General features: G+C 40.0%; 1 protein-coding gene across 2 annotated transcripts in view; it reads right to left on the minus strand.

Moving 5' to 3' along the window:
* vps50 (VPS50 subunit of EARP/GARPII complex) overlaps positions 1-14,211 on the minus strand; it is a 108,800-nt gene that overhangs the window by 25,639 nt on the left and 68,950 nt on the right. Inside the window, exons 21-23 of one of the 2 annotated variants that reach the window (XM_083925076.1) lie at positions 12,776-12,897; positions 10,064-10,141; positions 9,512-9,592 (exon numbers count right to left, since the gene is read on the minus strand). In XM_083925076.1, coding sequence (XP_083781202.1) covers positions 9,512-9,592; positions 10,064-10,141; positions 12,776-12,897 — 281 coding nt within the window. The remainder of the gene's footprint in view (positions 1-9,511; positions 9,593-10,063; positions 10,142-12,775; positions 12,898-14,211) is intronic. The other variant, XM_083925077.1, reaches the window with a different exon arrangement.

The raw sequence follows: 14,211 nt of genomic DNA on the forward strand, positions 1-14,211 counted from the left end.
ATGGTGCCTTCAGACGCACATGAGTACAATCAATTGCTCCAACCACAATTTAAATTTTTTAAATTCGTTTTAAGAATCCGTTTTGATCTGTTCTTAATATGTGACTGCTTATGCTTAATGACAGCGGAAGTTTGTTCATTATTTTCAGCCAGATTTTGCTGTGCTGCACCGCAAATCCACAGGCTGAAATTTGCGTACACGATCTCAGACCAGACGTGAGATTTGATCGTAGATCCCGATCACGTCCAAATTGATAAATGCCGAAGTTTGCCAGGAAATGGTAGTACGCATGTTTTTCTGCCGTACGTTCGTTTGATAAATGAGGGCCACTGTGTGTTACGTAAAGACAAAACATTTCTTAAAAACAGCATAAAAACAAAAAACACAGTTAAAAGCAGAAGAATAAAAAAAAAGTAAAAGAAAAGAAAATAGGCAATGTTTAAAGTTATTAAAAAGAGCGCATCTATATGCACATGAAAAGAGAAATGTTTTTACCCTGGGTTTAAAAGTGCTCACAGTTGGGGCTGATTTCAAATCTGCTGGTAGTTTGTTCCAGTTGTGTGCAGCATCACAGCTAAATGCTGCTTCACCATGTCTAGTTTGAACTCTGTGCTCCACTATCTGAGTCAGTAGATGTCAGAGCTCTACTGGGCTTATACGCTAACATGTCATTCATGTATTCTGGACCAAAACCATTCAGTGATTTGTAAACCAGAAGCAGAACTTTAAAATCTATTCTGCCGCTGACTGGGAGCCAATTTAAGGTCTTAAGGACACGGGTGATCGGGATCTGATCTCTTTGTTCTGGGTAAAACTTGTTCTGCAGCGTTAGTTTGACTCTTACTACTGTTAACTCTCAGTGTAAGTGACAACAGAAGTTAAATCCTCAAGGTCGAAATGCCTCGAAATTAAGATTTACAACATGTTTCAAATGTTGAAAAAAATATATACCCTAATCTAAGGAAACTATATAATAGGAGAAAAGGAGCAAATAAATGGAAAATACATGAATCACATCCACAGATCCAGCATGTTCTTATGCTCACATATTATTTGAGAATAATACTGTGCACTTGATACACACTTGACAAAATGCTGGCCTACAATGTTGTTAATACTGGCAAGAGTCCACTATTGCAAACCAGATGCCTCTGTCTTAATATATTTGGGAAGGTTATTATTCGTACTTTTGGTCTTGTGTGGTCTCTGTTTCATTTCTGACCAAAAACATCTTCCTTTCTTTCTGCATCCACATAAACTACAGTTAAGGTCAAACTATTCTCTTGCACTGGTACTGCAGACTCTGCAGTCTCACAATCATGCTGTGTATGTGTCCTTACCGTCAATAATCACTGTGAATGACACAAAACAGAAGAGCACTTCAGCACATGAGGGTAATAGCACCTTTAAGCGAAAGTTTATACATAAAAAGATATTTCTAGTGTTTATAGAAAATGAACACATATGCCAAAACACAAAACACAAATGGGAATATCAGCGCTTCAAGAAACAATTCACTGCCACTGCATTTATTCCAAGCCAAACCATAATTAGATTAGGAATTTTGGAGAGTAACACCACCCCAAAGGCTAGGGGAAGAATTTCTTTGCCTGATTCTGTCAGCTTTTCTAACAACCAGTAGTTGAGAAAGAACAGCTTGTCTAACAGTGCAAACATTATCTGCAATGTCCTTAAGGGCCTTCGTATAGTGTGGACAGGCGAAATGGAAAACAAGGTTTGTTTGTCTGCCAGGTATTTATGTCGAACTGCTTTTCCCACGTGGACCACAGCGTTGTTTAGTATGAAGACATCAAGCATCAAAGCCAGAGAGCTTATATACCCTTGTGTAATGATTAGAAATAAGCCCTAGAATTCCCTATGAAAAGAAAACATAAAAATGAACGTCCAGGGAGGGATTTAAAACAGATAAGAACAAAGCTTCGAATAAGACTTAAAAACAAGCACAAGCTTGATAACAGTCAATCCCTGCTGTTTTTCCTCCAAAAGATCAAAGACAAGAGGCTGAGATGTTTAGCCAGTTGAAAATGGTTACTAATGAGGACATACAGTTAAAACAGATGTATGTGTGAGGGGGTATATGTGCAATAATTGTGTGTGATAGGACTCAAATATAATGAGATTCTATTTTGCTCTATGGCATTCATATGGGACATGTAATCTCCTTCATTTAATGCCTTAGGGAGAAAGTGGCACTAAAGCTTTATATCGATCAGAGTGAGTGCACGATTTAAGGTCCACAGGGAATACTCCACCAAACCTTTAGATTTTATATGGGCCATACTTTCCAACTTAACAACACTTCCATGCTATTTTGTTGAAGACAAATCAACCCAACAGCGTAGTTCTAGCATGTAACTCCTGACTCCCATACAACTGGGGGAAGCAAACTCTTGCGACTGGCTCCCTCATTACACTTAAGTAGCCACAGTCTGCATTGCTGGCAATGGGTTTATCTTGGCTCTGATAAATGTTGTTTCCTAAAAAGCTGAGTCAGGCACACCTCTGCTGGAGCATCTATTTTCTTATCGGGTTTTCCCTGCAACTCCAGCGAGTGTTTTATTGTGAGCTGCTCAATTTTTCACAGTAGCCTAAGGTAGTTTTGAGTCGGGTATGGGAGGCCCTATCAGTCAGCAGCAGTAGACACCGGAGGAGAGACGGGAGCTCCCTCTCAGTATCAGGTCACAATGTGTGAAGTTATGTTGGGGCGGATGGGGCAAGAAATAGTCCTCAACATAAATGACTGGTATAAGAAAAGATGTGTAAATTAAGTAATCCTGAAAAATCTAGCACACACATTATAAAATATTAAAGTTTAAAGCTTAAAATTTGCCGTATTAAATTCAATCAGTATTCTTTTAGAGCTGAAACAATTAGCTGATAAAACGATCGACAGAAAAGTAATCAGCCACGCTTTGGACGATTGTTTAAGACATTCATAAAGGAAATTGCCAAACACTTCACCTGTTCTAGCTTTGTAAATGCTTGCTAATGCTTGCTCATTTTCTTCTTAATACTTAATCGAGCACTTTTGCATTGTGGAACCACAAAACATGTCCTGGAGCCCCACCTAATGACCGAAAGAATTGTGGCCTTTCAAAAACCAGCGTTTGCAGAAACAAATAAATAAATAAAAAATACAACTTTCAAATGGCATTCCCCAGGACAATGACAAAAAAACATCCTAAACTCTAAGAGCTTTATAATTCTGTGATTGCCCTCGTCATGTCAGTTAACAGCTGGGGAGTTGAGAAGACATCTCTCAATTGAAGTGTCTCACTCTTGATTGACTGCTTACTCCTCCCCAATCCATTCCACAGAGATTCATGGGCAAGTCGAGTGGACTGCCTGCCAGGCAATTACTGTCAAGTGGATCCTATTGCACCTCTTTGTCACTCTAATACTAGAAATTTGGTTCTCATTAGATGAGTGTCAGATGGAATTAGAGCCTTCATTTATTTTGTGTGACACCGCCCAGTGCCTCTTAGCCTGTCTCTAGCAGCTTCTTTTGCCATAGCTGCTGGTCCGCTCACCTGTGTCGGGGTGACAACAGCCATGATGCAAGACGAAAAATAACTTGCTTTAAATACTCGAGTTAAGAAAGCTGAGCATAAATGTACCGAACTGAAATGTATAGAGAATGCAGAATACGAATGAAAGATAGAATTTGAATACAAGCGCGTAATTCTGTTTATCACCATGTCTGTCACACTGGGAGATGTGAGACAAGAAGCTGAGTTTCTGTATCCAGGGGGGATCAACTGTCTCCTCATCACAGCTGAGGAGCATGACCTACAGCTGGGACTATCAATGAAGTGTGCATGCGTTCCACTGAAACCCACACAAATAAAAAATGTCAATATATGTGATATCCTGACAACTAAAGTATAAACAGTCACACCATGGAGCTTAATTATGATCTATAATCCCTATCAAATGACAACCCCCTCTGGCGTGCTAGACCATTCACAGAGAGGGACAGCGGGCCACAACAAAGAGGCCGGGTTGGACAGTGATGTGCCCTCATGAGACGCAGAAATAATGACTGGGTTCAGCGAGCATGTGTGTGTGACATTAGCCCGTGCCTCTCATGAGAGGTGTGTTAGCTGTGTCAAGTCAGTGTATCAAACCACAACCACGATGCATATTTAGGGATTATGACTCTGCTATTGACAGTAAGAGAGAGTGAAAAGTATGTTGGACAGTGAGTGCTTTAGGTAGTAGTGACCTGAAGTAGGAGTACAAACCTGTGTGTGTATTAATTTGTGTGTTTAAGTTTTACATTTTATTGAATATTTACATTGTATATGTGTTTTTTGTGTGTGTCTTAGTGCTTTGTGTGCATCTCTGCAAGCACTCTCAATGCCAGATGAATGATGCCAACACAGAAATTACCTAAATTCTCATTCCTGTTTCAGTGCCAGGCATGAAAAGGCTAGCGCCCAAAAGCAGACGTATGCACGCACAAACACACATCTAATCAACTCATCACACATTGTGGGTTGACTTCAGTGATTGCGAGACTTAAATGAGAGGGGGGGTCTTATCTTTATGTGCCTGGGTTGATTGTGAACTGATATAAATACAAATACAAACACGCCATTGTATATTCATTCAGAAGAACCAATACACTGGGAGGAATGATACAAGCGGTTGTTTGTGCCGAGAGTCGAGAGGCATGTAATCACTGGAAAACAGCTGCTAAAGAGGAGGCGATAGGAATAACAAATAAAAAAATGGAAGGTGGAAAAAAAAGGAGTACATAAGTTAACTATGCGTTACAAGTTAGGCAAGTTGTCGCAAAGACAAAATTCCATCTAAATAATTTTAGATTTATTCGTAAATGCCTGACAGGTGAAGCTGCTAAGATTTACTTTCATGCTGAAATACTCGCATATTACATACTGTATAACCACTTGGTCTCTAATCACTGATACAATATTAAAGCCTGTGCAATATTTTTATCATCAAGCTCTCAAGATCCTGGATGATAAATCTATACGCTGCCATCACTTTAACATACTCCCTGGATGTGATCTCCTTTGTTATGAAAATGTTATCAAAGTCTACAATGCATGTTAATATTCAAAATTCTTAATGACTTAGCACCTCCTCCATTTACCACATTCATCTCCCAGGGAATAGGTTAACAAGGTCTAGGGTAAGAGGAAGAAGGAAAACATCTTTCAGTCAAACAGCTTTTACAATGAGAGCTTCCCAGTTCTGGAACATTCATTCATTCATTCATCTTCAACCGCTTATCCCGGGGTCGGGGTCGCGGGGGGGGGGCTGGAGCCGATCCCAGCTGACATCGGGCGTGAGGCGGGGTACACCCTGCTTCCATTAAATATAGGCATAGCTACACTTGATCATTTGCTTTTTTTTTCATTTTCACAACCCCACTGTAAAACAGGGTTGGTAAACAGTAGAAACCAGCATGGAGGGCAGTTAAAATATTAGGCTTGTTATTTATTTTTTCATGTTTGTTACTTATTCAGTTTCTCTTTCAAAATGGGTGCTGACTAAATTTGGCAGAGACAGAATTATGGCTGAACTGTCAAAGAGTTGTAGAAGTTACTTACGGAGGTGACAAGTGTCATAGCATTGCGCTTGAAATAGAGAGACGCACATAGATAAATATATCTATGGACTGGAGACAGCAAATGTTGCAATACCCATACTGTAAGTGGCCACAATGTATATAGCGTTATTTTACAGGCATGAGGAGATGAATAAAAAAATTGATCAACAAAAAAAAATGAAAATTGGCACGTCCACCCGGATGTCATGTTTCTATGACTGTCCTGGGAACAAATGCTGATTGTAACCTTGCCTACTAAAGACAAAAGCCAGCTTTTAGTGGGTGTTCATTTTTTGTTTTTGTTTTCCAGTTGGAAAGGGGCTGAAGAGTAAAAAAAAATTTAGACACTCCTTAAAAGAGTGAATAATAGTGGTTTGAGTATTTAGAGAAGTAAAAGGATGGGGAACCAGAGGTGGCCATCATTGCAAATGCAAACCTGTGTGAGCTCTCTTCATAGCGTTGCCTGCAGCGACAGCTCTCAACAGCTGCCATAGCTGAAGTTTCTGGCAGCGACAATATGATAGCAGACAGGGTTTATGGCTGCATTCTGATACGGCACAGTTGTCTAAATTGCCCCAAGCCATATCACCCAAGGATTTGAATTTTTTCTTTGAGCAAGGATTGTTAGTATATAATTATTGTTCGTGACAGCTGACAATTCAGTTAGGGGCTTCAAATTCAGGAGAAAGATGACATGTATGAACTACAAACTGGTGTTGACGACTGTGCATGTCATTAAACATTACCTAAAAAGTGTTAGGGAAACTGTGTGTCTGCCAATCACAAAAGTTTCTCCCTAACCTCACAACCTTGTAAATACTCTCAATGAAATATTCAAAGTCAAAAGGGAGTGAACTCCAAATGAAAACTGTCAAATGCGGAGCAGCGACGGGGTTTCGGAGAGGTAATCAAAAATAAAGGGCGGCAGAGAGAGAGAACATAAACGAGGGGATGATCTTTTACTTTTCTCCTGTGGTGCTCCCAATTTGAGCCGTACCTGAGACGAGATGAGATGGAATCTCACTGCCATTCACATGGGACTCGGAGTCATTACCAGCACATTGGTTTTGGAATAAACCAACAGTTGCGACAGCAAATCGGGGGAAGAAAACCGCAAGGATTCATCTGCTCAATTGAAATGCAGTGTGTAATTAACTTTATAATCTGTTTACAAATGAGGTCTACCCTTCTGCAATCTCTGGAGTGTGTGGGTGTGTGTATCTGTATGCAGAGGGAGTGTGTTTGTGTATTCAACATGAATACATTTTGGAGTGAAGACACCTATATGAAAAAATGAGGGATTTATAATCCATATGGAAACTGGATATAAAGTGTTATAAATGACAGTATACATTCGCTGTGGAAATTAGAGCGGAATACAAAGTGTGTGTCTGTGTGATTTATATATGATGTGAAACACAGAAGAGCAGAAAGGGAGGGAGACGGAGATGGGGGAAAAAGGGAGTACTGTTAAAGTTTGGAAAATAGAGCATATTTCCAACATTGAATGATTTATAGAGATGAGCTAAAATAGGTTTGTGTATGAGAAAGGATGGACTAAAAGCTTTAGAGAGAGGATCCGTGTAATTACAAAGCCCGAGTCAGTGTCCTCCCTCTGAAGTAGTTTTAAATAGATCTAATATCACACAGCCTGTGATGGCCGCAAAGTGATAGGATTATGCTCATCTGAAATGTGTGCCCATCCACGTGTTAAAGGTTTAACATCGTTTTGTCTCTTGAGAGAACTCACTCTCAGTCTCAATCCTCTTTTTTCTCCACCAAGTCTGTCCATTTGTGCATCTGTGTTCATTTGAACCATCCAGAGGATAAACATATTCTTCACAGCTGAGCACTGAGCTAGTCTGATGTTTGAAAAATGACAATTTAGCTAGAAAATAACTGGAGTGTAAATGGTTTTGATAATTAATGATTCTGAATTTGATGATGACTTTTATGTTTACTTCCCTCTGCCTTCCTGCTTATGTCTTATTTTCCTTTTCCTCAGTCCAGCCCTAAATTGCTAAGCCATGAACAGCATAGCAAAAGTAGCCAGCATTGCTATCGCAGAGAAATGTCATTAATCTGCACTGTCAAGTAAATGCTTTGTTTTAAAAATGTGCTTTGGATGCTGCGTGCTCCCTCCAGTGTAAAACTGCTGATTATATCTGCATGCAAAAGCGATTCTGGTTGGAAAACAATTCACTCTGTTCGTCTTACTTCACATTCTGATGGGATATACATTAAAGATGAGACTGGTATTGATGGCTGCCATGGCAGCTTATTATTAGACGGTCACTGAGATCGACAGTCACCGGACAACTAATCACAGTCCAGATCAGTGATCGAGTTACCTTCAGCTGTTTTCTTAAAAGTTTCAATAACGTGTCAGAGGCAAAAAAGAAAAACACTAAAAGGCCCATTTATTAATTTGTCCTGCAGCATGTTATGTGGTATTATGTGAACACACAGATGAAATAAAAAAAGGATATTTGAGAGACAGAAAGCCCCACAGGTTCTCAGAAAATGAAAAAATAAAAACATTATACAGGATCGCACCATGGGGGATGAATACATTTTCTTCTTCATTTTCAGTGTTATGAGTCACAATTTGTGACATACAGTGTAATAAAAATCCAATTTAACTACGCATAAGCAATATTTTATTTTCCAATGCAGCAACTCTGTACTGAATTTATAGCTGAGCTAATGTTGTCTAGTTTCAAGTAAGGTTGTCACTACACTGATATTTTAAACTTACTATAAAACTCATACCATTAAGGTTGTTCCTGAGATATCGCGTTCACTAAAATGGGATGGACGTACGGACAACCCAAAAACATAATGCTTTCGGCCATAGATATCACCAGGTCAGAGGATTTAAAAAAAAGTCCTACACACAAAAAAAGATCGTTTTTTTGTTTGGTTTTTAATTAACAAGCTACACACGGTGCTGGTACAGCTGGTAGATCTATTCTTTTTTTTTATAGTTTTGGTTCTCTCGATGTTATCAAACATTATCAATTAACTGAGATTGTATATTTTAAACATGTGGCAGTGAAGAAAGTATCAAAGTATAGATACTTTTGACAACCTAGTTTCTCGAGCTTCTGAGCTGAGCACTTCTGAATAATAATGCACATACTGTATACAATCGAAATAACTGATTACATTTTTAAATAAATAAAGGCAAGTTGAAGAGTCTTAGTATCTAGATTTAAATTCAAGACGTTATGGGTTATGGGTACTAAAATATGGGTTCAGTGAGCCGTTCACTTACACTTCTATAAGTAGAGGAGGAGGAGCAAAAAGCTGTGGTGTTGTAGATTAGCGCCAGACTAAAGTCCAACTATAGCTTCTTTGAACACAGGCCAAAAAGCCTATCTTATATGGAGGCAAAATAAAGGAAGAATTGAGACATGACACTTGCTTCATCATGTAACAGAGGAGACAGACTGTAGAGAGATACACTCTCTGAAAAAAGTGTAAAGAGTGTTGTCTGCACCAGACTAATTGTCATGTAGTTTTACAGAGGGCAGTAGTGGTTGAGAGCCCTAATGGAATAACACACACATCTACCGCAGGGTGGCCACTTAAACAGAGGGAGGTGTGTGTGTGTGTGTGTGTGTGTGTGAGTGACCACTGGCCAGATAATGATGACCCATAATGCTTTTTGTGGCGATGGGGGTTGTGCGATGAAACATATGGGATTGATAGAGTGGATGGGTAAAAAAAAAAAATACAGGCAGAGGCATAAAGAGAGAGGCACGTAAGGAAAGGGTATTGGAGAGAGCCTGTTTGTGTCAGAAAATGAGACAGGCGACGAGGTAACGAGCGATGGGGGGAAAAAAGAAAGAGGGTGATTAGAAGAGAAAGTGAGACAGAGTAGAGCAAGGGAGAGTGTTACAGTCTTACCATGTCAATGAGGCTCTCCTGGATCCGGTTCAATGTGGTCCTCAGTCTGCTGCTGATAAGGCCCAGGCCCGATGACTCATACTGTAGACGCACACGCACACGCGCACGCACACACACACACACACAAACACACAGACACAGTTAGTTTCTGCACAGTGCGTAAAACACTTCCTCTATAAGAACACACACTTCAGCAGAGTCTGAATGCACACACACGCATACACTGTATCGGCTTTCATATCACATAGTCTCACATAGAAAAGAGAGTGTGCATGAACTGGGGGGGAACAGACATCAAAATCATAGTCACACCAGCTACAGTGGATGACAGGTGAAAAAGAAGTGTGTAGAGGAAGAAAGCACAGCAAACTCAACATCTAGATGCTTCTGAAAAATGACTTTCAGATGTGTTTGATGTCACTTGGAAAAGCAAATCACACACACCTTAAGGGCTTCAAATCAACCACACCAAGTGTCGACGAGCATGTTGGACTCGCAAGGTGGGGACAACCTTGTGTATTAGTCGTAATGCCTCAAGAGATCTACTCTTACCAAGCAAGCAGGGCCCACCACCCTGGCGGGGCCCGCATCTCTGCCACCATGAGTTGGCAAAGACGGACTCGGGACAGGCTATGGATGACGCATGGGCAGCAGAAAGGAAAAAAAAGAAGCAAAATCTCAAAATTAAAACAATAACATGGTGGAGAAAGTCTTACAAAATAGAAAAAAAGCATACAGAAAGAAACAAAGAATGAAATAAATTAGATTAATGGGAGTAATGAATTTTGTTCTAACTAATGAGAAACTGCTGATTGAACCTTGTTACCAGGATACATGCTAGCCCCCTTCTTTGTGTCAACTCCAGTTCAACAATTTCCCTTTCACATCTCTGTTTCTCTGTTTCTTCATCACAACTTTAGTATTTTACAGCCTGTGAAAACAGTTGTGTAATGTCTTCTGTGTTTCAGGTAGGAGATTTTTGAAAGGTTTGAAAACTAACTAACAATGTCATTAGGGCTATCTCACATTAAAAACTAGGGTTGTAGGGTTTGAAAGAGTTGGGCACATAGGGCACACAGAGTCTAATGAATGTCGCTACTGAGGGTTGCATTATGGAAAAGGTAGGATCAAATGTTTTTGGAGCATTTTGATCCATACTAGGAAAGAAACGTCAGGATATTTCAACCAATGCTTCTTCGATTTTGACCATTGTTTTTTTTAAATCTGTTTCATTAGAGTCCCGTAATTTTAGGGACATGCAATCATTAGTTGCTGGAGTGGCCCTTTAATTACCATTACAGGGCTCACCCTAAATGAGTTAAATAGCCTTTCATTAGAGGAGAAAATTGTATCTCCAACGATAAGCTAACCTGGCGACCAATGAAGAACTGGTAATTCAGCCTGGTCTACAATTATCTGAAGGAGATAGAAAGCAATTGTGAGAGAAGAGGTATCACAGGAGGCTCTGACTGCGTAAACACTTTGACTTGCATATGTGCACGCCAGATGAATACCACCCATTGTGAAGAACTGTCAGGAGTCGAGAATGAAAAAGAGCTATTTCATGCATTATTGCTCATTTTTCAGTAAACCATCTATTCAAACGTCAGATACTTTCCTCTTTTGCTCCCTCTCTGTGCGCAGCTCTGTCTCAAAACATCTTTCTGACTTCATCGTTTTGGTCAGCCCTTCTTTTTTGCCATCATCATCACAACTCTTTGTCTTACTCTCTTTTTCTTACTTTCTCTCTTATTAGAAGAGATACTCCAAATTAATAAATAATACATTTCCAGGGGATTCCCATGGGGCAAACTTTCAATAATTTTGAAACATAAATAACTTTTTTTAAAAAACAGTCCCATCAGTTGAAAACCCAGTCAACACGGCACATAATGCTTCTCGAGCTAATGTGTGACAGAGTCAATGGTGCAGCTTGGCTTGACAGGGCCAATATACACAGATAATGGGGGTATTTACCCTTTTGAATATTAATGTCACCCATTACTTCTCAAGTGGAGGAGTCAGGCTGTTCCATCTTGATTCCAGCGGTGTAAAGAGAGCAAAGCCTGGGTCAAAATACCAGCATATGTGCATAGTAATTTCCATAAACTTTTTAAAGATTCATAGGGGCATTAGCATTTTACTGTGGGTGCCTCTTTGAGTAAGACTAGTAATGAAATGGGCCGGTTCATGATATTACATTTAATGAGGACTATAGGCACACAGGGAAGAGAGAAAGTGAGAGTTTCAGAGGGATGCATGCAGAGAGATAAAGAGTGGCATAGGAACAGTGAGTGGAAAAATTAAAAGAGGGGTGGGAAGGAGCAGGGAAATGACGTACATTATATGCATAAAGAAGGAAAAGAGACAAGCTAGACAGTGATAGAGAGAAAAGATGATGTGCAAAAAGGGATGAAGAAAAAGAGACAACACTCACATACTGTACACAATCTCATAGTGGTCAGATTAAGCGACCCCTTTACAAGTTGTCAACTCGCAACCAGTGTGTCACCTTCCATCATCTCCCCATGACAGACAACCACACAAACACATCAATAATGTGCAGTGGAGCAGGCCCCCACAGAGCGCTCATCCTCTTTATCTCTTCAACCTCGATAGGACAGAAGTCATTTCGTTGCTATCATTACCACTTCCCCGGGGGTGGTACCGACACAAATGCTGCTTTCTTTCTTGTGAGGCACAGTATAAAAGGCATGATAGTGTTTAGATGGAGTGTGGAAAACTGGGCTTGCAGACTGTTCAACTTAAATTTGTACTGAAAAAGGCAGCGATGAGAAACGATGGAAGCAGGGGGTATCATCAATCTCAATTATCATCGAAAAATTGTTAAAACTTGCAGGCAATTTTCTTAAAACACTGTACCACTGATGCAGCAGAAATAATATTATGTAACTGCAGGTATTGCAATGGAAAACACACTCCTGGTTACTTCTTAGGGGCACTGTAAAGGATGACACACACTGGCACAGTATAATGCACATCAAAACAACTGTGTCTATTATTTTGGTGGAACAATTTATGCCTTTATTAAAAAAAAAATGACAGCAGAGAGACGGTAGGAAATGAGGTGAGAGAGAGACGGGGAACGGCATGTCGGGCTCAGAGATGTTACGGTTCATTATTGGAAAGTTAAACCAGCAATGTACCCCAGCACCACAGTAGGATCATCAGGAAGGTGTATTCTCACGTTATTGGCCGTTACAGAGTGTAATCAAACAGCACAGTGATTCAAAAATACTGTACCATGTCATTGCGTCCAAAGAAGGTGTATACAGCGTACAGGTAGTAGTCGAAGAGCTGTGAAACACAGTGGATGACATCGAAGGCAATTGGCTTCAGAATGTTCATCATCTGCATATACTTCCCTGCTCAGAGAGGACAGAAAAACAAACACGTTTTATGTAGTCCTGGTTGCAAACCAGGTTCTATCACAGTGGACACACTTATTGGGTTTTATTTTGTAGTTTTATTAACCCAGTATTACTTTATAATGAATAAAATGCTTCTGTTCTTAATTACATCTTGCAGGAGATAAAAAGTGTTAAACTACAGGAAGTTAATCATTGTGGAACCACATCCTTTAGGGGAGAACTTCAGTAGGAACACATTGCATTTGCATACACTCGAGGGCGAAGATTCAATTTACCAGGAAGGTAATAAAAGCAATAAGCACAGAGGTACAGGGGTGTAACAAGGTTACCATTAACTCAGAACTGATGAGTGGAGGGGGAAAAAGAAGAAATAAACTCAATCTGGCTTGCCTCTGAGACAGCACTATTTCTCTCACACTCTCATTTTTCACACCCTTTCTCTTGAATTCTGCACCGAGAACTCAGGGAGCAATCTAACTCCATCAAAGAGCCGCACAAACTGAATTAGAAGTGATTGCTTGGAATCAAACTTTGGCTTTTCACTCTGTTTGCCACCCAGCTCTAAATCAATAATACCAATTGTGTAAAGAAAGGACAAAAAACACAATTAGTTCTATTTTGTACTGTGTTGTACTAGAAGGTTTTGAAGTATGAAGTGGGGTTGAATGACCATAGCCGTTGTATAACCTACAGTAGATGGTGGCCCCACTTTGGCAAAGCAGGCAAGAGGACAGGCATGGAAGCTAAGAAATGCTAGTATTGACGGGGAGGAGGAGCTAAAGCTAAAAAGAAAAATCAACTTCAGTCTACGTTGCTGTCAAACAGCCTTTTAAGGCAGCGAACTTAAACTGTTATATCGCTCTCTTCAAAACCACCAGACTCCACAGACAAAAACAGTAAATCACACCAAACAAAACATAGGAGTAGTTTGTCTACATGTGCCTTGATCGGTTTGTTGGTTCCTAACCTTCTTGAAACACCAAAGTCACACAATGACACAAACAAACTAACCACTCAAGGCCACTCCCGTATTCTGGAAGGCATAATTACTGTTGTTGTCAATGGAGTCATGGTGGCTTTAAAGAGAGCAAAGATAACAGCTACAGTCCCCAAGGTAAGCAGTGAATATATTCCAAATGTTCTTAAACTAATACTGTGGTCCCCATCAACAGCAGTGCACCGCTTACGTTATGTGTTGGGAGTTTTGTCTGCTTCTCCAAAGTGGGGGCATGCAGACTGTCATCTACTGACAAGTACCTCGTACAAAAAATCTGAACCATCCCTTGAAGAATAACAGCAGATCTGTAT

The sequence above is a fragment of the Echiichthys vipera genome (assembly GCF_963691815.1).
Source record: "Echiichthys vipera genome assembly, chromosome: 13".
In the NCBI taxonomy this organism is placed as follows: domain Eukaryota; kingdom Metazoa; phylum Chordata; class Actinopteri; order Perciformes; family Trachinidae; genus Echiichthys; species Echiichthys vipera.